The sequence below is a fragment of the Lissotriton vulgaris genome, chromosome 9 (genome assembly GCF_964263255.1).
Source record: "Lissotriton vulgaris chromosome 9, aLisVul1.2, whole genome shotgun sequence".
Classification (NCBI taxonomy): domain Eukaryota; kingdom Metazoa; phylum Chordata; class Amphibia; order Caudata; family Salamandridae; genus Lissotriton; species Lissotriton vulgaris.
Window position 1 is genome coordinate 703546485 of NC_141697.1, and position 23495 is coordinate 703569979.

Here is a 23495-nt window from a genome sequence, read left to right on the forward strand (position 1 = left end):
TACACAGAAATTCGTAATTTACCACCCAATAGTATTGGGTGGTAAATAACGAATTTCTAAGGGCCTGTGGCACTGTAAACTGTGCCACCTACATATTGAATTACAGAATCGGTATATTTACCGATTCGGTACTTTACCGAATCGGTAAATATACTGATTCTGTAATTTTCTAGCCCCCTACATTACAATACCCAAATACCGGTCGGTAACAGCCGAAATCGGCCGTTACCGACCAGTATTTGGGCTCCTACATCTGCCCCATAGTCACATGCCAATCGGCACTAATGGGAAGTGAATTTAATGACTTTGGGTTGAAAAGTAAGGATAAGGGCAGGGATTGGTTGGTTTACAAATTATTTAAATCATTAAAAATAATACAATTAACTGAAAAAACACAGTTGCACTTAGCAACAAACACTACACAATCCACCATGCTCAAAACACCAGTTTGACAAAGTTACAGAAACAAACAAAATAGCGATCAAAAGAACAACTTGGGGCCACAGCAGGTGAAATGAGTTATGGTGTGTGTTGTGCATGTATATTGTTAACCATAACTGGTGAATTTCTGTGGTTGACGAGTTTAAGCCAGAATCATAACTCACATTGGATATATATAGTAGGCTAGTCAGCACAATTGCCAGAGAAATGAGGATCAGCAACTGGCCAGATTGTTGATTTGGTACTGATATCTCCTAGGAACCAGTATAAAAAAATGTTGTCTATTTGCACACCAGTGGATAGGTGGAAATTAAGGGTCACAATTGTTAGTGTATCTAGATATGAAATGTGCAAGCCTGTCATACATGTTGCAAAATACATAGCTTGGCTCTTTCTGGTAATGGTGGTTCCTCTTGTTCCTCTATTGGAGGATGGAGAACCCCATACATGAATCCACTAAATGTTTGAGTAGCACCAGAATCTGAGGCAGAATGACACACCATAAGGTACATTGTGCAAATTAGGTGAGAGCACCATTTCAGCTCAGTCCATCTGGGTAATGCCCACAGGCTCCTAGGTAGCATATAAGCACGCATGGCTGATCACATAAGGGTCAGAAACTGGACACTACAGAGACAAACACTGGTGCTCATACATGGACAACACTGGATGGTATGAAGTCACACGTGTGATCATCAATGAACTACTAGCCATGCAGCATTGTGTCATAGGTGGTTGCCAAATATGGGATAGACACTGGACAATGTGGAGACCCACACGTAAGATCAGATATATTTCAGATTCTGGACATCCTGGGCACAAACATGATTATCATGTGCGTCGCAAACTCTGGACCTTAGGAAGTAACACATGGGTAAGCACATCCATTTTTGAACAAAATGAAAATACACCTTGGTGACAAAGTAAATTGAAAAACCTGGGTGTCAGCATTTGGATTTAATGTTTGTCAATCTGAACGTATACCATGAGGTCTAAAGATATATACAGGAATGTAGGATATTTAATTGAATGAAAGTGCCAGAGAGAAGACGTTGGGGGCAAAAGATCCGTTATGGGAGAAGGTACAAAAACAACACGGGCAGGACCATTCCAGGGGTATACGTAAGTCAGTGTGTTCAAGAGAATATGAAAGGGAAAATAGCTTTTCACCAGAATATAGCAGCTTGTGGAAACATTATGTTGACTCCTAGTGATCGGATAATGCAAATACTACAAAAGTTGTGTATATTTTTAAATGCTATGCCCAACGGAGATATACTCACGGATGGGGGTTGGCACCCATAGGGAGGCGGCGGAGGGTACACATTGGGCACCTGCAAACAAAAGACACCATATTGGCATTAAAGTAATTCTGCATGGTTACAAAGCTTAGGCTACCGTGGCTAGAGCTAAATTGAGCAAAGAGAGATTCCCTGACAGATCTGCGTATCAAATGCCAGGATAAGCCAGTCCTTTTAGCTGATATCCTGACCTACCAACCAATCAGTGCTCAACGCGACTTTTGTGCCTAATTAGCTTATTAACTATAGTCCCACCCACTCTTGAAGATGTACAGAATTTTGAGATTTCCTTTACACTGAGAATGGGAAGCAAGATTACAAGACAACATAAAAAGATACAACTCATCAAAAGATTTTTTTTGTCAAAGTTGTTTTTTTTTTGGGTCAAAGTTGATCAAAAGATTTTTTGAGCTTAAAGCATGCATATAATCGCAACATCCGCATCCCCAAAATTCACACATGTGGGAAGTATAATTAGTTTCAGACATGCAAAGAACAAGCAGACTGACAGGGCATTCATAACGTAGAGGAACTTTAATCTGTTGACATTCCAACAGCAGTGATGTTTCGTTAAACATGCGTTGTTTAACCCGTTGAGTGCTGATGACGGAGGCGCTCCGTCATCAGCGACGGGTGACCTGTGCTGATGACGGAGCGGTTCCGACGAATTTCGCGCCTGCGCTGATGTTCTATTGAGCGGGGCGGGCCATGACGGAACCGCTCCGTCACAAGCACAGCTCAACCGACGCTGGTGACGGAGCGGTTCCGTCACCAGCATGCGGCCGCCGCGCGGCCGCCCCACCCCCTTAGCACTGCGGCGGAATAGCCGCCGCAGTGAAGGGGTTAATAAACTTTTATATGGCATTGTATGGTTGTTATATTTTAATGTTGTCATGTGGATTGCTTTTTTTACTTGGCCAGTTAGCAGTGCATTTTCTCCTTATATTTATGTGAGTTTGACTACTGTTCGATATGTTTTATTAACCATTCACTAAGTTTATTTACCTAAGTGAAACCAATTAGCTAAGATATGTTGCTTGTGTGCTGTTAGTGCACTAAGAACAGCAATCCCACGAGACAGACACAGGTCAGGCAGACACACAAACAGAGACACTAAAGATACATAAACAAGGTAAGTGAGTAAATTATGAAAGTATGTAATGCCAACAGAAACATAGTAGGACAGACCAACATACAGCAAAAAAGAAAAACAATCGACAAGCAGTTTAGCAAGTCAGACTAAGACATGAGACAGACAGGTAATATTGTCTGACAAAAACGAAACAAGGGGGGGGGGGGGAGGAAACCTCAGGGCATATCCTCCAGTAGAACTATACCAACAGAGTTTCCAAGAGGGAAATACTCTGCCACTAAAGAAGTATTCAAGCAGACAGCAATTGTAAGTATTCACCTCTTCTGTGAACAGAAATGAATGTGGGTGATTTTCTCGAAAAGGGCATATATGAGTGATTAAGAAATACTTGAGTATTCAGTTGTGGTTGTCCTAAGGTTCTGCAGTGCAACCTACAGCGTAAGTGGTCTGGGAGGGATGGTTGTGATGACTGCACACTCTAGCCCCAAAGAGACATAATTACATGTCAAACTTCCTAAAAAGGTTTGAATAACTCCCATTTATTTTTAATCCTACCCACCCTAACCATGTCCACCAGTAATTAGTTTCAACGAACAAGTTACTTACCTTCAGTGACACGTTATCTGGTAGAGATTCTATCTAGCGGCAGATGCCTTATCTTTGAATTGCGGATCCAGTTGACGCCTGGGAAATTCAAAGGTAAGGCATCTGCAGCTAGAAGTCTCTATCAGATCTTCATCTTTAGTTTTTCTTTCTCTATTACTTATTACTCACATACACTGAGCCATTGGGTGCCCTCCTCATATACCATCCCCAAGAGCTCCCCTGCTAGACTGGGTTAAAGCCCACACTTGTACCGCTTTGTTCGCCATAAGTTGGCAGGGTATGCTCAGACGCGAGTCCCTTGCTCACTTTGCCACTGGATTCAAGCAAGCCTGGCTGAAGACGTCTGAAATGCCAGAAACCGGTCCTAGGAAGCTTGTTTCCGGTCCAGGGAAGGCATGGCTTGGCAGTTCGGGCCGGACTGTTCCCATGAGGCACAGGGTCAGACTGATTTGCATATAGCCATGTCTGAACTGGGGTGGCAGAGTGGGCAAAAGAACGGTGATGGATTAAACCCAGATCTGTTGACTGGGTGTGAGTGTTTGATTGGTTCAGATGCTCCGTCCATCACCACCCCCTTTTGTACCACACTTGTGTCCTGCCACACCCATTAACAAAAATAACTCCTGGCAAATTTCCCAGTTTGGATTTTCCTAACACTCAGCTTGGGAGGCATAATCACATCTGTTTTCCTTCTCTCCCCTTCTTTGGGAATCTATGCTTACACTATCAGACACTAAGGTTTACAATTAAGAGGGAGGCAGATAACTTATGTAATGTAATGGACAGTTTTAAAGAACACTGTTACGTATTTAGACGTCCCGCGCTTTTATCAACTTTGGAATTTAAACAATAATGTATGATAAAATATGACTCAAAAAATTCAGCCTGCCTTCCTAAGTGAAGGACCATTCTTCCCAAATGGGAGGAGCTGAGAACAGCAAGCTTCCTTCTGTTACTGAGAAGCTCAGCTAACTTATTGACTTTGGAGACCACCAGGAGATTAGAATTGGTGGTCCGAAAGGCAGAACTGGGATTATAATAATGGAACTTATCCTGAATGGAAGTAGAAATGTATTGGCCCGAAAAATCATGCATAATGCCTTGAAAGTGACCGTTATGGTCACATGTAACCAGTGCAAGGAATTAAAAGTGCAAGAGGAAGATTAGCGCCTGGAAGCTGAAAATCCAGTCTTGCTGCAGCATTCTGAATGTGTGGTAAACGCTATAGCATGCAGAAGAAAACACCAAATGTAGGGAATTTGTCAAGGTGGTTGAGGATAGTTGCCTAAACCTCCAATGAACAAGTTTGCAGTGGGAGATAATCAAAGATGTTATGCAAAACCTCAAAAAAGGCTATAGGTAGTAAAGAAATATTTGACCTCGTCATTTAGGGAAAGGTTGGAATCGAGACATAGGTAGTGAGATCAGGACGGGACCTAAAGCTATGGGCCTGAAACAGAAGGTAGGGCTGTTCTGACCAGATACTATCATAACTTACACCTTGTCAAAATTGAATTTTAAGGAATAATCTGTCATCTCCTTGGCTACAGTCAGCAAGCAACTTTGGAAACTCAAGGCAGGGATGTTGATGCTATTATCTATGTAATTAGAGTCTGTATGTTGTCTGCAAAGTTCACAAACCTGAAGCCAAAAGAGAAAACCAGTTGTGCAAGTGTTCAAAGATACAAATCGGACAAAGTTGGATTCAGAGACGAGACTTACGGTATTCCTTGTACAATTATTTGAGCTCAGGATGATGCAGAAATAGGGTAACTCTATATCTGTTGGATAAGAGTTTACCCACTCCAAAGCAGAACCCTGAATCCTTACCTCCAGCAATCTTACTATCCGTCGCTCATGGGAAACCACAATATGGTGATAAATATAGCACAACTAGGGATGATGTCTGGTCGTGGTCACCTACATTGAAACCAATGCTGTTTCTGTGCTATGTGCTGGTCAGTAGCCCAACTGAACAGCATCTAAGATGTTACAGGCATTAGGAAGGATAGAAAGCATCTTACCAGTAGTCTTTTCCAAATTTTCTCAATGAAAGGGAAATAAGAGATTGGTCGAAAATTACTGAGGAACTATGGGCCTACATTTTGCTTTGTGAATAATGCCACAATCAACTCCTGCTTCCAAGCTATTGGTACTGTTGCTTCAAGAATTAGTTTGTTCCATAAAACCAAAAGAGATTTCTGTTGGGTAAGAGCTTAAAAGTGCCACACTACAGGAGAAACAGGGTCCAAAGGTGAGCCAGAGGAGATAACCAAAATAGCTTCCGGTAAGTCATTTGAAGGACATGTATTAGAATGATTTAATACCGAGTACATCCGTGTATTATTGTGCTAGGCTCAGTTTCTTCTGCTGTAGTAGATGATGAAGGTACAAACATCTCAGATCTTTTTATTTTGTCTGAAATCACATGACTTATCACAAAGCACATGTGAATACTCAATCACTCACGCCTTGCAAGAGGATGAGGCAACAACATTAACAAAGAAACAACCTCTTTCAATGTTTTGCATGCCTTCAAACGCCTATCAGCATTGTAACTGTCTTTAGTAGCTGCAACTAATTTATTTATAGTATTTAAGAGCTAGTTTCAGGATAATTTTATTAACAAGGATAAGATACAGTTAAGAAAAGCCACCATTGAGCTATGTAGGGCAAACAGACATACTTACAGGTATAATCTGTCAGCGTTATTTTGAGATGATAGTGCCTCATAATTATAATCTCTCTGTATGCATTTTTGTTTAGGATTAATTCCATAAGGCCGAAGGACCAAAAAGTGGAAACACAATTGCTCGCTCTCCGGTATCTGATATGTAGTAGTTTAAGCTTTATTTCGATATGGTACATATCATAAAAGCAATACAAAACATCAATAAAAACAGTTCAACAATACACATTATAAAATACCCTACGGGATCATAGTAAGAAAAGCAGTAAAACATTTATGAGTAAGTAAAAATGCAATACAAGCAGGGAGCACATTACTGGATCAGAAGCTTCTTAGTAGATCTTATTCGCCATGCCCAGCCTAGGAATTTTGCCATACAACATGCAAAAAAGGGGCGGGCATCTGAGCGCAATATGCGTAAGGCTTCTGAATGTGATCTCGTTCCCAGGCTCCTACATAATGGCTTTAGCCATTTCGATCTAGGTGCTGCGTAGGCATTACACTCGAACAGTAGGTGGGCGACAGACTCGACCCTTGAGACACAGAAAGGGCAATGGGGAACAGTTTGTAGTGGTGGATTCCAGGTGGAAGTTAATAGTCCTAAAGGGAGTACACCCACCCTAAATTTGAAGTACAATGATCTGTCGCCCGAGTTGTGGATTAAATCTAGATAAGGTTCCCTGTAGGGGAGCTCCTTAACTAGCAAAAACTGGGCAACAGATTTACAATGGTTTGAATTGCACATTCTCTTATTATCTACCCATGACCAATAGGTCTTCTTTAGGAGTTGTTTAGGCGGCGCTGATTTATTGACCCAAGCGTCTCCTAAACCCAACTCATAGAGAAGTCGTTTGACCTCCCTGAGCCAGGATATCTTGCAGCAACCAGGAAGGGACAACAGTTCATTTAGGGCGTCTGCATAACTACGTAGTTCAGGGACATTCCATATCCGGGACCATAGTAACAGGGGACGCAGTTTTGCTTGCTCACATATTGGGCGGATGCCTGTATCTAGCAGGAGGGGGATTGTAGGGGTACTGTGGGGTAGCCTCATAAGATCTTTGTGAAAGTTGTTTTCAAGATGGGCCAAGGTGTCAACTCTCTGGGTGCCCCACAGTTCTGCACCATACAATGCTGCACTCACAACCGTTGCCCTATAGATGTCTAACAGTGCCCCAATTGGTTTTATGGTTGAGGCACGTTGTTCCTTGAGCAAGGCTCCTGCGACCCTTTTATGAGTCAGAAACACCTTTTGGTGGTGTGCCTTCCAACTCATTGTGTCACAGAGACGTATTCCCAGATAGTCGAATTCTTTGACTCTTTCGAGAGGGATAGAGTCTAAGACAGGAGGGGCAACGGATTTCTTAGGGGGGTTGAGGACAAGGAATTTGGTCTTGCCTATATTTATAGTCAAACCCTTGGTGTCACAAAAGGTTTTAAAGCTCGAAAGCAATTTCTGGATGCCCGCTGGTGATTTCGAGATCAGGAGGGTGTCGTCCGCAAATAGGAGCGTCGGAACTTTTCTTCCCGCCAGGGAAGGTGCATCCGAAGGATGTTGAAGGAGATGCTCCACCACTCCGTTAACATAAAGAGAAAACAGAGTGGGGGCAAGCACACACCCCTGGGGGACGCCCCTATCTACAGGGATACGAGATGTTTTTTCCCCCTGCACACCCCATCTGATCTGGGCGAAATTGTTTTCGTGGAATTTTATAAGCAACAACAGCAAATAGGGGGGAAGACCTAACCCATCAAGGACGTTCCATAATAGGGCTCGTGGGACCAGGTCGAATGCTGTTCGCAAGTCTATAAAGACTAAATACAAACTACCCCCTCCCAGCACCACCACTTTCCAATATAACATTAGGAGGCGGAATGTCTGCTCGATGGTGCCTGTCCCTGTTCTGAAACCTGCCTGAAAGTCTGACAGGATATTTTCCTCGTTGACCCACTGCAAAATCCTACCCAGTACCACTTTGCCTGCAACCTTTTGGGTTGAGTCCAGCAAACTGATAGGGCGATAATTGGCTGGGTCGTCCCTGCTGCCTTTCTTGAAAATAGGGACGACTTCAGCGCCCCTCCATGAGTCAGGGAAAGACCCTCCCAGCAAAACCTCATTTAGAAGTGAAGCAATTAATCTGCTCCACGATGCTGGGTAGGTCTTCAGCAAGTCACCCGGGATCCCATCAGGACCTGGAGCCTTATTGGAAATGATACACCTAATTGCCCTTTCTACTTCCTGGCTAGTGAAGGGGCCGTCGCTGGAAAGATCAACTCTAGGGCTGGGCAAGAAACCCAGACTTAAATGCGGCGACCCCAGTGGAACAGAATATAGCTTGAGGAAGTGGGCAAACCAAGTGTCACCAGGAATGTTGCAGGTTAACTGTTGGTCAATGGGCTTATTCCTTGCTCTCAATAAATCCCAAAACCCCTTTGAATCCTTCCTGGTACTTGCCTCTACTAGCTCCCGCCAAAAATTAGATTCGTGAGCCTCCTTTGCCTCAGCCACAGTTTTTTTTATAAAATTTCCTTGCGGATCTGATAATAACTGGGTCCTTGTTCTTTACTGCAATAATGAGTTCCCTCTTAGCAGCTCGGCATTTAGGGGAATACCATTTATCTCTAACCTTGGGAACGCTATTCTGTGCAACCTTGGCATTGGATTGGGAAACAGTAAAAAGTTCACTCAGTGCTGCTACAGTCTCTATAAATATCGGTAAAACATTTTTACTACATGGACTTAATACGTCAAGCCGAGGCTCCACCACAGACAAGATGGTCCCGGCTTGCGCCAACCTTGCCTCGTCCGCTTTTACTTTTGCCCACTTCAGACGCCTGCCACAGTTTGACGGAACAATTACATGGGATGATTTCCAGTTGTGGACAGTCTTGTCTTGTTTCCCCAGCTGCCAAGGGGGAATAAGGGTTAAGGAAAGGGGGTTATGGTCGCTATCGCAAGACACTATAACCTCCATGTCTTGATGGAATGGCCAGAGATTATAATTCAACATGATGAAGTCAATTCTGGAGGTGTGACCCGTCCTGTTGTATGTATGAGCACCCATAAGATCCGATTTTGATCGACCATTTGTTGATCTCAAGTTATGTTCCATGCAAAGAGCATTGATGTCTATCGCACTTTGCGTCCATTTGGGAATCGGGTCGAGGGTCAGGATTGGGATACCTCTTCTTGTGTCCTCATCAAAAGTATCCAAAATGTCCTCCCTGGCCAGTGGCTCAAAACAACAGTTAAAGTCGCCTGCAAGAAGTACGTAAGAGTCAATCTTGCAAGCAGCCAGGTCATTGCTTAGTCCTGTTGAAGATAGACATGATGCCCCGCCCCTCGAACCCCTCAGATAAAGGTTGAAAACTTCCAAGTTCCTTCCCCCTTGGCAGTGAATTGTTATCCTCTGGAGGTCAGGGGATTGGGTGATCCTTTGGCTCACTTTTAAACCCAGAGCAATGTTGACCCATATGAGAAGGCCGCCAGACGGGCGACCCTTAGATCCACTTAATTGGCGAGCTGGAACAAAGTAGGTTGAGAAGCCTACTCTATGTCTAGGTTCTTGAGACCAGGTTTCTTGCAGAATACAGATGTTATAAGGTTCTAAGAACGCGTTCCATTCTGGGTTATCAAGATTGCGAGCAAGCCCTGCCACATTCCAGCTTACAATCTTTAGCAGGGGTTCATCTGGGGTAGACTGCCTAGGAGAATAGATAGGTACAGGTGGATTTAACACAGCCACTCTAGATCGCCTTTGTGAATGCTCAACCTGAGGTGATTTAGGAGCCATAGTTACCCCGGGCAGGTTTCCCTCTAATGAAGTAACCTGAATAGGTGACAGGGGTAGGATATAGGATAGAGCCAGCTGGTCTTCCACACCTTGTGGGCCCAAACCGCTTAAAGCGGTCAACTCCCCTTGGTGATCTAAGCCGCTTGGAGCTAACAACCCCCCCTCTGGAAGAGGACTATTTGATGTTCCTACTAGGCCTGCTAGGGGGTCAGTAGCTAAGGGTTCAGTACCCAAACATGGAGATTCACGGGACCTGAGAGCCTGTGGTGGCAATGCATGTCCCAATAGATAATGGGCTGGATGCCTGGAGAATCAATCTACCTCCTCTAGGCCTCCATATCTATTTGAAGTCGGAAAGCCATTCCAGTGTCAGAAGGAATCCACATGGTTATTAGGGCGGCTTCTCCATGAATGGTGGTGAACCAATGACCAGTCATCCATTTGGTTATGTCTGGGGCGTGGCGGGTAAAAAAAGGACAGTGGCCTAGGAATAACAGAGGACCCTTCACTACAGGGCCATGAACATATATGCTGTGCTGTATGTGGGTCGCTAAAGGTTACCACCATACAATCCCCAGGATTGGTTTTCCTTGTTGGGCCCACCCAGGGAGTTCTACGAACCATCAGGACTCTACTTCTGCGGCCATTAGGGATAGGTCTATTGACATTAAGCCAGTGCATTATCTTATTTTTGAGAGACCAGTGGTTCTCGTGTTGGCCGATACCAATCTGGGGAACGCCCGTCAGCACAACCACAAAATCATTGGCCTCTGGGGGGAGATCAATGTAACCGCCTCTAAAGTTATTCTTTGTAGAGGGGTCCTGGGTAGGCTGGTGAGCCACTTCACTAGGATGGAGTCTGAGAGTGGCTCCAGGGTTGGAGTTAGCTGGTTGGTGTGTAGAAGCCCGTTTGGGGATCTTAGGTTTTGTGGCAGTGGAAATTTGATCCACAGCCATGGTCCTCGGTTTGGGAACCGGCCGTGCCGTAGATGGTATTGTGGGGGGAAGTTGTTGGGCCTGTGGTATAGGAGCTAATGGTGTTGAGTCAACCACAGGGAGACCCTGGTTCTCAAGACTTCTCAGGCCGAGAGTGGCCAGAGCAATAATGCTCTTTTCCATCTCGAGTAGGTTGTTTTCAATCCGTGAGAGTCTGAGGTCTAAGGGGGAAAGGAGTTTTTTAAGCGTTTCCCAAACCAGATCTATAAATTCCCTCTCAGTTTTGCCCAACCCTTCTGCCTGTGAGCTCTCAGCCTCTAGGGAAATGGTAGGAGGTGCAACAGTTATCCCATCCCCCCCATCCTCCATAGAAGGCTGCTTCCTAGGGGTGCGCTCTCCTTTAACGGTAGGTGCCGAACCTCTCGTCAGTGCCAGATGTTGTGTCACCGCAATTTTCGCCTTCTTGCGGGAGTAGGCAGAGCGGGAGTGGCGTTTCCGTTTAGGTTGTGCATCACTAGTGGCGTTAAATAACACCGGGGGGAAAGGGTTTGGGGTAGCATTCTGAGTGCAAGAAGCAACAGATACACTCACTTCATCTAGTTTAGATGATTGAATAAGGGGCGGGGAAGGGGCGGATGAGAGCGGGGTCAGGTGGACATCAGCCTGTGTGACTACACAATGGGAGGTAGCAGGACGCTCCGGGGTAACCGCAACGGCTATGTGGCCTAGGGAAGATTTTTTAGAAGTAGCTATAACCTGGGACAATCTTCTAGCAGCTGCCAGTTCTAAGGATACCCGGGTTTGGAGCTTAGATATATCTTGATCTATAGCTATGTTGGTACGGGTAATGAAGTCATCCATGGGGCCACTAATTGGTTGGCCACCTTTGGAAGCCTTACTCCTAGTTATCCTAGTACACATATCTTAGTATCAGAGGGAAAGCCAATCTAGCAGTGGAAGTGAGATAGTACTCAAGTGGGTTTACCTTTTTGGCCTCAGTAAAGGATGGTAAAGAAAATATGACGAAAGAGGGTGGGCCAGGCCAGTCCGCTCAGTCCTCGAACGGCCTCAAACAGCCCGCTCTTTGCCCGGTCTTCGCCCCGCGCGCTCCCGCGCAGCGGATGCGCTGCCCTAAGAAATAGGATAGGGCAGTGGGCGTTGCCGGCAGGGAGAGCGGCCACAGGTGTTGCACGCAGGGACTCCTGGGCAATGGAGTCCCTGCTCGCCTGCTCGCAGCCCTGCCGGTGACCAAGATGCCTGATGGATTGGGGCTCCCCTTGAGCTCCCCGCAGAGTGTCCTTCTCCGCAGCGGGACCCGCGCAGCGGGTCCGGCAAGTCGTAGGCTTTAAATCCCAATCCTGTTACTGGCGGTGAAGGCAAAGGGAAAGAGTCGCCACCTTCAATGCTCCGTAGTCCGTAGTGTGGAAAGGTTTCCCACTTCAGCAGGAGAAACGCTGTGATTTTGAGCCGCTGTCAGGGGGCGTTGCCGGCTGGGAGAGCGGCCACAGGTGTTGCACGCAGGGACTCCTGGGCAATGGAGTCCCTGCTCGCCTGCTCGCAGCCCTGCCAGTGACCAAGATGCCTGATGGATTGGGGCTCCCGTTGAGCTCCCCGCAGAGTGTCCTTCGCCGCAGCGGGACCCGCGCAGCGGGTCCGGCAAGTCGTAGGCTTTAAATCCCAATCCTGTTACTGGCGGTGAAGGCAAAGGGAAAGAGTCGCCACCTTCAATGCTCCGTAGTCCGTAGTGTGGAAAGGTTTCCCACTTCAGCAGGAGAAACGCTGTGATTTTGAGCCGCTGTCAGGGGGCGTTGCCGGCAGGGAGAGCGGCCACAGGTGTTGCACGCAGGGACTCCTGGGCAATGGAGTCCCTGCTCGCCTGCTCGCAGCCCTGCCGGTGACCAAGATGCCTGATGGATTGGGGCTCCCCTTGAGCTCCCCGCAGAGTGTCCTTCTCCGCAGCGGGACCCGCGCAGCGGGTCCGGCAAGTCGTAGGCTTTAAATCCCAATCCTGTTACTGGCGGTGAAGGCAAAGGGAAAGAGTCGCCACCTTCAATGCTCCATAGTCCGTAGTGTGGAAAGGTTTCCCACTTCAGCAGGAGAAACGCTGTGATTTTGAGCCGCTGTCAGGGGGCGTTGCCGGCAGGGAGAGCGGCCACAGGTGTTGCACGCAGGGACTCCTGGGCAATGGAGTCCCTGCTCGCCTGCTCGCAGCCCTGCCGGTGACCAAGATGCCTGATGGATTGGGGCTCCCCGTGAGCTCCCCGCAGAGTGTCCTTCTCCGCAGCGGGACCCGCGCAGCGGGTCCGGCAAGTCGTAGGCTTTAAATCCCAATCATGTTACTGGCGGTGAAGGCAAAGGGAAAGAGTCGCCACCTTCAATGCTCCGTAGTCCGTAGTGTGGAAAGGTATCCCCATCTGATATGATGATGAGGACTCCCAAGAAACCCTACCTCCGGGTATATTTTTTGTATCTGTTTTTTTTTGTTTAAAATTTGTTTATTGGGGTTTTACATCACTTAACACACGTTGACATCGTACATTATTATCCTCTATTGACACATTACTGTACTTGGAAGCTGGATACTTAGAAATAATGTACAGTTCAGGAATTTCCTCTGTATCTAAAGCATAAGGCTTAGGTTAGCAATAAGTGCCCCAACCTTGAACCGGACAATAGTTGTCTTATTGAGAAGACCCCTCACTCACCAACCTGGTTGGTGACATGCTTCATCATTGGGGTCCCACCCCATAAGCCGAATGCCTATGGGGTGTGCTGCGACACCTGGTTACAGTGGAGCGGGTTCTTTTGTTTTTTTATATGTGAGAGAAATAATAGTGAAAAGTGTATTAAAAAGGGACAAAACTGCTCACTGCAAGACTTTATTCCTGAGTGCTTTGTCCCTATTAAAAATTATCGTGTGGCACCTGTGCCTATTTAGGAAGGCTGTGGTGTCTCATAACGTGTGGTATATCTAAAAATAGCGTAGTGTGCTATGTGTGGTTTAAAATTTAGGTCTACATGTTTCAACCATTTCAAAAAGATTCTATTGGTTTTCTTCAGGACCGTGTTTTTTGAACGGGGTGGTCCGCATACGCTAAGGCGCGTCCAGCCCTCGTCCAAAGTGAAGACCACAAATTATGGTCTTGTGTAAAAAGTGGTGTTTTATCCTGGATCAGGAAAAAACACGTGAAGCGTTAGATTTGAGCTTCATGGGCAGCTGGAGTTCCAAGACGGCAAGTATCCGTCACTTGCGGCTTCTGCTCGTCTGTCTTTAAAACCTACTTGGTTTCCTCTCTGTCCTGCCCCGTGGAGTGAACCTGAATGGAGACGCCGTGCCTGAAGGAAGTAGCAATCTGCTTACTTCACCACAGCGTCTCCATTCAGGTTCACTCCACGGGGCAGGACAGAGAGGAAACCAAGTAGGTTTTAAAGACAGACGAGCAGAAGCCGCAAGTGACGGATACTTGCCGTCTTGGAACTCCAGCTGCCCATGAAGCTCAAATCTAACGCTTCACCTGTTTTTTCCTGATCCAGGATAAAACACCACTTTTTACACAAGACCATAATTTGTGGTCTTCACTTTGGACGAGGGCTGGACGCGCCTTAGCGTGTGCGGACCACCCCGTTCAAAAAACACGGTCCTGAAGAAAACCAATAGAATCTTTTTGAAATGGTTGAAACATGTAGACCTAAATTTTAAACCACACATAGCACACTACGCTATTTTTAGATATACCACACGTTATGAGACACCACAGCCTTCCTAAATAGGCACAGGTGCCACACGATAATTTTTAATAGGGACAAAGCACTCAGGAATAAAGTCTTGCAGTGAGCAGTTTTGTCCCTTTTTAATACACTTTTCACTATTATTTCTCTCACATATAAAAAAACAAAAGAACCCGCTCCACTGTAACCAGGTGTCGCAGCACACCCCATAGGCATTCGGCTTATGGGGTGGGACCCCAATGATGAAGCATGTCACCAACCAGGTTGGTGAGTGAGGGGTCTTCTCAATAAGACAACTATTGTCCGGTTCAAGGTTGGGGCACTTATTGCTAACCTAAGCCTTATGCTTTAGATACAGAGGAAATTCCTGAACTGTATATCTTGCATCTAGGGGGTACTCCTCCATTGTTGTTAAAACTCTTTACCAGGGGACCAGGAGTTCCCACTACACATAGCCTGTGTAATCTCCCTTACTCTCTCCTTTGATTTACACATACTTAGAAATAATGACATACATACTTTTTCAACCTCATGGCCATTATAAACTCTATACATTGAAAAAATGTGCCTCTAATATTAACGCTTGTATTAGTGTGCGATATTCTGTGAGGGTTACTGGTGTTCTGATTTGGTTTCCTCCCAATGGGCAAGACTTAAGGCTTCATTTTTATGATGTCTGCTCCAGTATCATCCTGTCCAAACTTATCAAACGTGTGTACCCATCTAGCTGTCGTCTGGATCATGATTGTCGACGTGAACTGAAACTGCTAACTATGGGGCTAACAAGCACTAGGGTGGATATTGAGGAGCTATCTGACTCAGAGCCAGGAAAATCGGTAATGCGGAGGACATTTTTGACGTGATGTGGAGTTTGAGGCGTACTGTGCGCGTTGGTTCGTATGTGGGAAGGATAGTCAGTGCCCTCGCAATGGGCTACCTTCGTTTATGAGGGTATGGTTTCTGTCATGATGTAAGTAGAACTTGAGTGTGGACCAAATGGCTCTGTCGCGGGGCTGTCACTGTCGAACCCACGGGGGACGAGGATGGGGCCTGAGATTGGGAGTCAGCTGGTGTTTCCACCGGGTTTGTTTTGTGTGTGAATGTATGTAACAGCTGAACCCACTCTAGAGTAATCGGGGTCTTACGGATGCCCTCGACTTCCTCAACCCGCAACACCTTCTCCTCTGCCCTACCCCATCTTTTCATGGCTCCACACAGGCTGCCACCGGGGGTCCCATATGGGCTTGCCAATGCATGGCTAATTCTCTTTTTGATAAAAGAATGGCGTGGGATGCAAAATGGATTATTTGTATCTGTTTAAGGAAGGTACCAGACTGATACAGCTGGCTTCCATCTCAAATAAGTCTAAATCCACACAGACAGGAATGCTTTCCCAAGGGAGTTGAACATACCTCCACGGAGGCCGGATCTTTATCAAATTTTCAAGAAAGCCCTTCACTATGTAAACAAGTTCCATTTAGATTAATTGTACACTTATTTTATGTGAATACCCCAAGTCTGGCATAGATCCTTCCCTTCTGCATCTTCTATGTACACGTTTGGTTTAACCTTTGCCCACTGACCGAGAAACTACACTGTTTAGGCGGGTAATACCTAAATAGAGCATGTTCCGACCAAACTCAAACAACTGGGCATATATTTTTAATATTACTATTGCCTCTGTGTTTAACATCTACTATTTTAAAGGGCAGTTACTGTCGTATAATTCATTTATTAAGAAATGTCTGTCAAACCATGGGCTGGAAATTATTTTGAAGGCGACACTGACATTTACCTTGTGAATTTAGGTAGTGATGTAGGATGATATTTACTACCACCATTAGATGCACAAGACCTTTACTGGGGCATACGTATTTGTACTTGTATATGTTTTTTAATTGTTAATAATGTGGGGATTATTGAATTAACATTTTAATTTTATTTAATTGTTTTATGAAATTAATGTGCGACCTGACTGCCATTATGACTGAAAAGTAAATCTTTAAATTTACGAGAGTCTGACCATATATCTACCATTATCAAGCGATCCATCAGCTCTCTCTACAAACTAGTATGTCCCTTAAAATGAGGCATTTACCCATTAAGGTTAGGGGAGAGCACCTGTATCCCTGTACATTCATCTTGGAGCTCGTAACGAGGGCCCTAGATAGTGCACATAGGCGCATCTGTTGAATTTTCCAAAAAGGGGCATGATTATCAGATATAAACTGGACAGGAAATGGAAAAACCAGTTCCCCAATTTAAAATGTTATAGTGGCCGCATTTTTAAATGGAACAGTATTGCCTGAGGTAAACAGCCATTACAACGCGGCTTTTACATTGCATACTATTACAACACAAGCGTTACACTGCATGCGATGTAACAACATGAAACCATTACTACGCATGTTATTACATCGCATGCGCTTTTACAACGCATGCAATGGCGATCCACCTCGTTGTGAGGAAACTGAGGCTCTACTGTTTCCTCACAACAACGTGCATCGTGCACCACCCCTCAGCCGGCATGAAGCAAAGCAGGAACCTGGGAGAGGAACCACGAGGAGAGTGAGGTAAGGGGGATTGCGCCTGTGGTGGGGGTAGTGATTTGGGTTTTGGGGTAGTGTTGTGGTGTTTGTGTAGTGTAGGGTAGTGTTTTAGGGTTTAGGGTAGTGTCAGGGGTCGTGCAAGGTAGGGTTTGTGTGTAGTGACTGGACTGGGGGTCAGAGGAGGGTCGTGCTGGAGGTAGTGTTTTAGGGTTTAGGGTAGTGCTGTGGTGTGTGTGTAGTGCAGGTAGTGTATTAGGGTTTAGGGTAGTCCTGGGGGTCATGCAGGGTAGTGTTTAAGTGCAGGGAGCGGACTGGGGGCTTGGGGGAGGGTTGTGATGGTTGTAGTGTTTTAGGGTTTAGGGTAGTGCCGTAGTGTGTGTAGTGCAGGGTAGTGTTTTAGGGTTTAGGGTAGTGTCGGGGGTAGTGTAGGGTAGTGTTTAAGTGTAGTGAGCAGACTGGGAGTTGGGCAGGGTCGTGCTGGGGGTAGTGTTTTAGGGTTTAGGGTAGTGCTGTGGTGTGTGTGTATGCAGGGTAGGTTGTTGGGTTAAGGGTAGTGTCAGGGGATCGTGCTGGGTAGTCCTAATGTAGGGAGAGTACTAGAGGTCAAGAAGGGTCGTGCAGGGGTACTATATTAGGGTTTAGGGCAGGGTAGTGTCACTTACATGGCATACTTTTACCATGAGTATAGCCTTACCACGCATACCTTTGCGTTGTAATGATATGCGTAGTAAAAGCATATGCGTGGTAAAAGTATGCAATGTAATGGCATGTCATTGCAACGCGTAGTAATACCCGCCTTGTAATAGCAAGCGTGGTATTAGTACGCATTGTAATGAGTCATATTCATTGCCCAAACTTCAATTTTTCTGTAAGCTAATTCGAAAGCACACAGTTATTGATCTGAACTAAGAAAACGTTTAAGTGGCTTATTTGATGGGGCAGTTAAAATACAAAGATATGTACTGATAGTATGACAAGCATTGTTATATTGGAACAGCTGCACAGCACAAAATAAAGGACTTACACAGGCGAGCACCAAGAAATAGTAAAAGAACTATAGAAATGTAGGTATGCTTTTGTATAAGAAAAAATCAGATACAACAATACATATGCAATAAATTTGCGAAGAAAAATTTAATATTTCATCAAATCGACAATGAATTACAAGGACAGGGTGGCCGGCGGTGAAATGTTCGATAACTGTGGATGGTGGCCTGTCATCACTATTTCAAGGTCAACAATTGTGACCAACAAAAATGCAACCACACATTACATTGTCTACCACTAAATTGGCAAGATAAGCATATTTACTGTTCTCAACTCTTATGAATTTACCTTCTTGATATGGTGGTAGTCTGTGTAGATGATGAAATATGCAGTCCTAACTCATATGACATGAGATATGGAGACCACTGTCTATGTGGGCACAAAGGTCAGTCTATCTACTTGAGTTATAGGTGTATACTCACAGACTGGGCAGTAAAGTTGATGCAGTTCACAGTTACATCCCCAGCAATGTCCAAGCTGTAGACAGTGTGTAGAGGAATGCGATGCTGGTACTCCAGGAAGTGCTGGCCATTGACAGACACCTAGTCAAAGAACAAAAAAAATCTTTCAAAATCAGTGACTATTCACATTTTAAAATAGTGAAAATTAGAAGGCATGCGAGCGGTGAGGTATTAAAAAATACAGACTTAAAAATCTCAAAGGTTTTGTAGCTGTGGCTTAAATTTCCATTTAACTACCCTACATATTGTCTTGAACCGTTTTCATTTTTAAATGTACGTTGAAAATTGTAAACCTGTGTTAACAAAATGTAATGTAAGGGTTAGAACGGCAGCAGGAGCATTTTTTTCTTCATATGAAATAGATGGATGTAGTTTGCGCATTGGCAAGATTTTTATTGGGTTTAAACAATGCTAAGCCTATGAAAAGGGAGTCATGATTGTAGTTTTTGCAATGTTTTAATATTTCTACTTTTAAGAGTGGTGTATATATTTATTTTGAGGATTTGATGCTTATAGTTTAAGGATGTGGTTCATCTGCCATATCTGCTGTCTTGAGAGCTGGGGATCCCCATTCGAGTCTCGGTGGCGCCGTGCAACATCCTGTTATTCCATGCAAATCATGCAATCTCTCAGGGCGATAAATTGTTAAATAGATATGCTGCAAAAAATGAAAGGCAAAACTTTATGAAAATACTGTCCCAACAAAGTGGATGTTAACAGTATTTCAGCGGCGGGAAACTGATAAGATAAGCAGGTGAGGAACAAGCATTGGTAAATGCAAAAAAATCTGCTACAGTCACAGGAAATGGAGGAAAGGTAAGTGGCACACACAGGAACCAATGAGAAGCCAATAAAGAGATGAGTCCCTTTTAAGTTTATATTAAAAACAATAGATTTCTTAAGCACAGTGCAAGTGCTGTGCAGGCGAAACCTAAAAAGGGGCCACACATGAAGACTGAGCTCTGGTCTAGAAATGCCAAGTTTGAATGGGCACATGTAATACCTTTCTGTCTCAGTCAAAGAGGGTCCAGGGAATAAACACAGAGACTGATGCTACCTGAGCTTATAATAGTGGATGTCTCCAGACAGAGATCAGGGAATGGGCTGAACTCAGTTAGGAAACCTCTTAAACTGTCAATGTAATCTAACCGGTGACTGTATAAATGAATATCGATACAAACAATATTGTGGCATACTAATATCGAGAACAGAATACCATGCAACAAAATATTGAAAGGTAGGTGCAGATAGGGCAGTATAGATTTACTATTCCTCATTCCTCATCAAAGTGTAGATATATGTATTGCACAAGTACATATATGTGGAGTTATGTATAGAATATCTAGACGTACTTACCTATGGATACTTTATTTTAATATTCTGTTCTTGATATTCTGTCCCATCAATATTGTTGATTTGCTATTCATGGGGCACCCCCTCCCCAGTGATAGGCCAATGGGCAAAGTTAGACCATACATCTCCTTCTGAGGAAATGAAGGAATCTGTTATTAGAGAATACATGGGTGCAGTACCTGGAAGCAGTGGTTCTTGACATTAACAATGACCTCGAAATACATCCCTCGCTGGAATGGCATGTACTGCTTCCTCTCCTCTGTGCCCCATTTATTGTGCTGCATTGTATTGCAAACCACAACCCCGCCTTCGTCAAATCTTGGGTTGAAGTGGAATGCAATATCACCATTGCTGCATGCAAAGTTAATGGAAAATCTGTAAATAAAAACAATGGTAACATAATTAAAAGATATAAAAACACATGAACAGAGTATCATTTTATCACGACAAGCATTGTGCTATATTGTTGTGGTTTGTGTAATGATGATTTTTGTTACCTGATTAAAAGTGTTGCTGAGTGCAAGGAAATCATCATAGAGTTGGACAACACGAACTTCCATCTATGGGGAAACCAATGCACTTCACATACATTAGCTTTTATCACTGTACCCTTACTTGTTCAAACTATGAGAGCCTCCTTTATGGGATTTTGGCGTAGGGCAGTGCAGCGAGGCACCTTGCTGCGCTGCCCTACGCCAAAGTAAAAGAGCAGAAATGCACGATATTTAACACATCGCACTTCTGTCCTTTCTCCCTGCGCTGGTGCCATTGGCAGCCTAGCGCCAACATAGGCCCACTTGCACAATGGTGCAATGGTGCATCCATTGCATGCAGGGTTGTTTTCGTGCAGGGAGGGGAGTCTTCCTGTACAAAAGCAATTCATAGAGGCATTTTCCCCTTTTCGATATGTGCTGCAGAATGTGCAGCACACATGGAAAAAAAACTAGGAGAAATAACTCTTCATTACGCCTCACCTCAGGAGAAGAACAGATTTGGGGGCATATTATCAAGGGGGTTTATCTGCGCTTTTTTGGCTTTAAAAGCCAAGAAAGCGGAGATAAAATTATCTCCCTATTACCTAGCTGTCGCTAACACCAGTTAGCGACAGCTAGTAGGAGATAGCGACCCTCTTGGGCCCCACTTTGCATGTCAGTGATATTTATCGCTAATGACATGCAAAGTGTGCGTGCCAAGATGTTAGCGACTGAAAACAGTCGCTAATATCGCTATCTCCTATTACCAACTTTTGGAGATATTCGCGCTAAGCGCGAATATCTCCAAAAGCTAACACCTGCCCTGAGCAGTTTTTATCCATGTTATCCAATGGGAGGTGGATAACATGGCTTAGAGCATTAGCTTGCTAATGCATGAATATCGCTGACTTTTCAGCGATAATTATGCATTGCGGCCGATTTTTATCGCATTTGCGATAAACCTTGGTAATACCAAGGTTTATCTGCGATAAAAATCGCCGCAGGTCGGCGATAAATTTTTGTCTCTAACCAAGCAATAGCGATAATTATCGCTATTGCTTGGTAATATGCCCGTTGGTGCTTCCCCAGCTTTACATCACTTTGTAAATCTGGGGCAGCGTCACATTCTATAGGTGTTTGGTGGGATAATCTACCGCCATTCCCATGGAAAGCCTCTCAGGCGTAGAGTAAGGTAGCACAGCGGTTTGCGCTGCCTCTCATTACTTGTGATTTAATAGGCCACTTAAAGCCACGCAGGATGGATTTGCGTGGCTTTCTAATTATCAAAATGAGAGCCGTGCATCTTTCATATATCACTTTATGTGGTGCAAAAGTCACGCAGGGCTCTCATAAATAAGTCCTAGTAGTTCCCACTGAAGGCAGTAAATACATCTGGCCTTCAGCTTCAGCCCTTGGCCCCACTCTTTCCACTCACCCTGCACCCCCTTGTTCCGTGCCTCACTGAGGGTACGCTTACCCTCAACAGCACTCATGACCCCGGAAATGATCATCCATGCAGTAAAAGGAACACCCACGCCCCTCCACTCACTACTCTTTCTCCAGTGATTGTTGGGATACACTGTACCCAAGTGAATTTCAGTTTGAAAAACCCCAAGGAAATTTCTCGCTCTTGTTTCTCTTTCCTTATGTTGTTTTTCTTTCCTTGTACCTTTTCTGTCCCTGCTTCAGTTGCCTTTGATAAATAGAATGTGATATGTGCTTTATGATTATTACTTCTAATATGCTGGATACCGAATATAAATATTTGACTATTTTCTATTTTAGATCCATTCTATCGCCTTACATAATATTTTTTTGTTGTTGTAATACTTTATTTGATATACTCTTATCATAAAAGTAAATACATTCAAGTAAAAAAATTGCATATATAATAAAAATGTCAAATTCTTAGAATAAAAGACGAAAAAAATACTATTTACACTTTAAAAACAAATCTGATAGTGGTACTAAAGTGCAACAACAGTAATATACATATGGGCTTTCTGTGCATGCAGGATCTATACTTTATTGGCATTTAGCAATCTGGTGTGAGTAAGCCAGGCACTTGATAGGTACTTTGCAACTCCACATACAACAAACAAGGATGTTGTATCAGTTAAGAGGATGCGGAGGGCGACCCTGAAATCTCTAACCCCCAACTCCCTGCATACTGGTTTCAACCATCTCAATCTGGCCCTCTTGTATGCTTTGCAACCAAACAGAAAATGCGGTAAGGATTCGGTCTCACATGGACAACTTGGACAGATGCCATTTGAGACCCGCGTTCCTTTCCATCCCTTAATAAATTTATTAAGGGGTAGTGTCCCATACCTCATTTTTAAAAAGATTGATCTATCTTTTGGTATTTGGATGAAATCTAATAATGGTTCAAACCTCCTAATAGGCTTATGCTCCAAAAACTGTGTGGTTAGGGCTCCCCATTTTGTGCTCTTCTGTTTCTCGGTATATACCCACTCCCTGTAGATTTTCTTAAAAACTTGCTTTGGAGGAGGGGACTGTGAGGTCCAGGATTCAGCCAATCCCAGCTTCATAACCATTTGCCTCAATTTATAAATAATAACTGTATAAACTTTGCACGTTTATATAGACAATACGTATTGCCAACATTGAGATACTACAGTGCACATGTTATTATACTATCTGATGTACTGCTTATCCACTGAGTAAAAATAACGTAGTAAAAAATAACAGACAGGTTTTGAAAGAAATTGACCACATGGTAAACAGACAGTTTTGAAGGGTCATATATTAAATGTTCCGACAACTCATGGCCAGCCAAGCATGCCAAATGAGTGTTGAGCCCTCCATCCAAAAAAGAACTATATATTTTGTTTCAAAATTGAACAAGGCAATCTGACAAAAGACATAAGCCTTTAAGCATTTAAATTATGTGTATGCAGTTTTACATGGTTTAATGTACTTTTAAATGTAAAAAGCATCTCCCGTCACGTCTGCTGTTACTTCTTTTAAATTAACCACCCTGCTCCTTTCATGTAAATTAT

The 23495-nt window shown here is 44.2% G+C and overlaps 1 protein-coding gene across 16 annotated transcripts in view; it reads right to left on the bottom strand.

The window, feature by feature from the left end:
- LOC147692138 (galectin-4-like) overlaps positions 1–23495 on the bottom strand; it is a 379836-nt gene that overhangs the window by 109233 nt on the left and 247108 nt on the right. For 12 of the 16 annotated variants that reach the window (XR_015299996.1, XR_015300005.1, XR_015300004.1 and 9 more), the window contains exons 3-5: positions 20179–20374; positions 18608–18727; positions 1725–1775 (exon numbers count right to left, since the gene is read on the bottom strand). Coding sequence is in view for 2 of the 16 variants with exons in the window: in XM_086938440.1 (XP_086794566.1) it covers positions 1725–1775; positions 18608–18727; positions 20179–20374 (367 nt within the window). In the remaining 14 variants the exon portion in view is untranslated. The remainder of the gene's footprint in view (positions 1–1724; positions 1776–18607; positions 18728–20178; positions 20375–23495) is intronic. The other 4 variants (XR_015300008.1, XR_015300006.1, XR_015300007.1 and 1 more) reach the window with 1 other exon arrangement.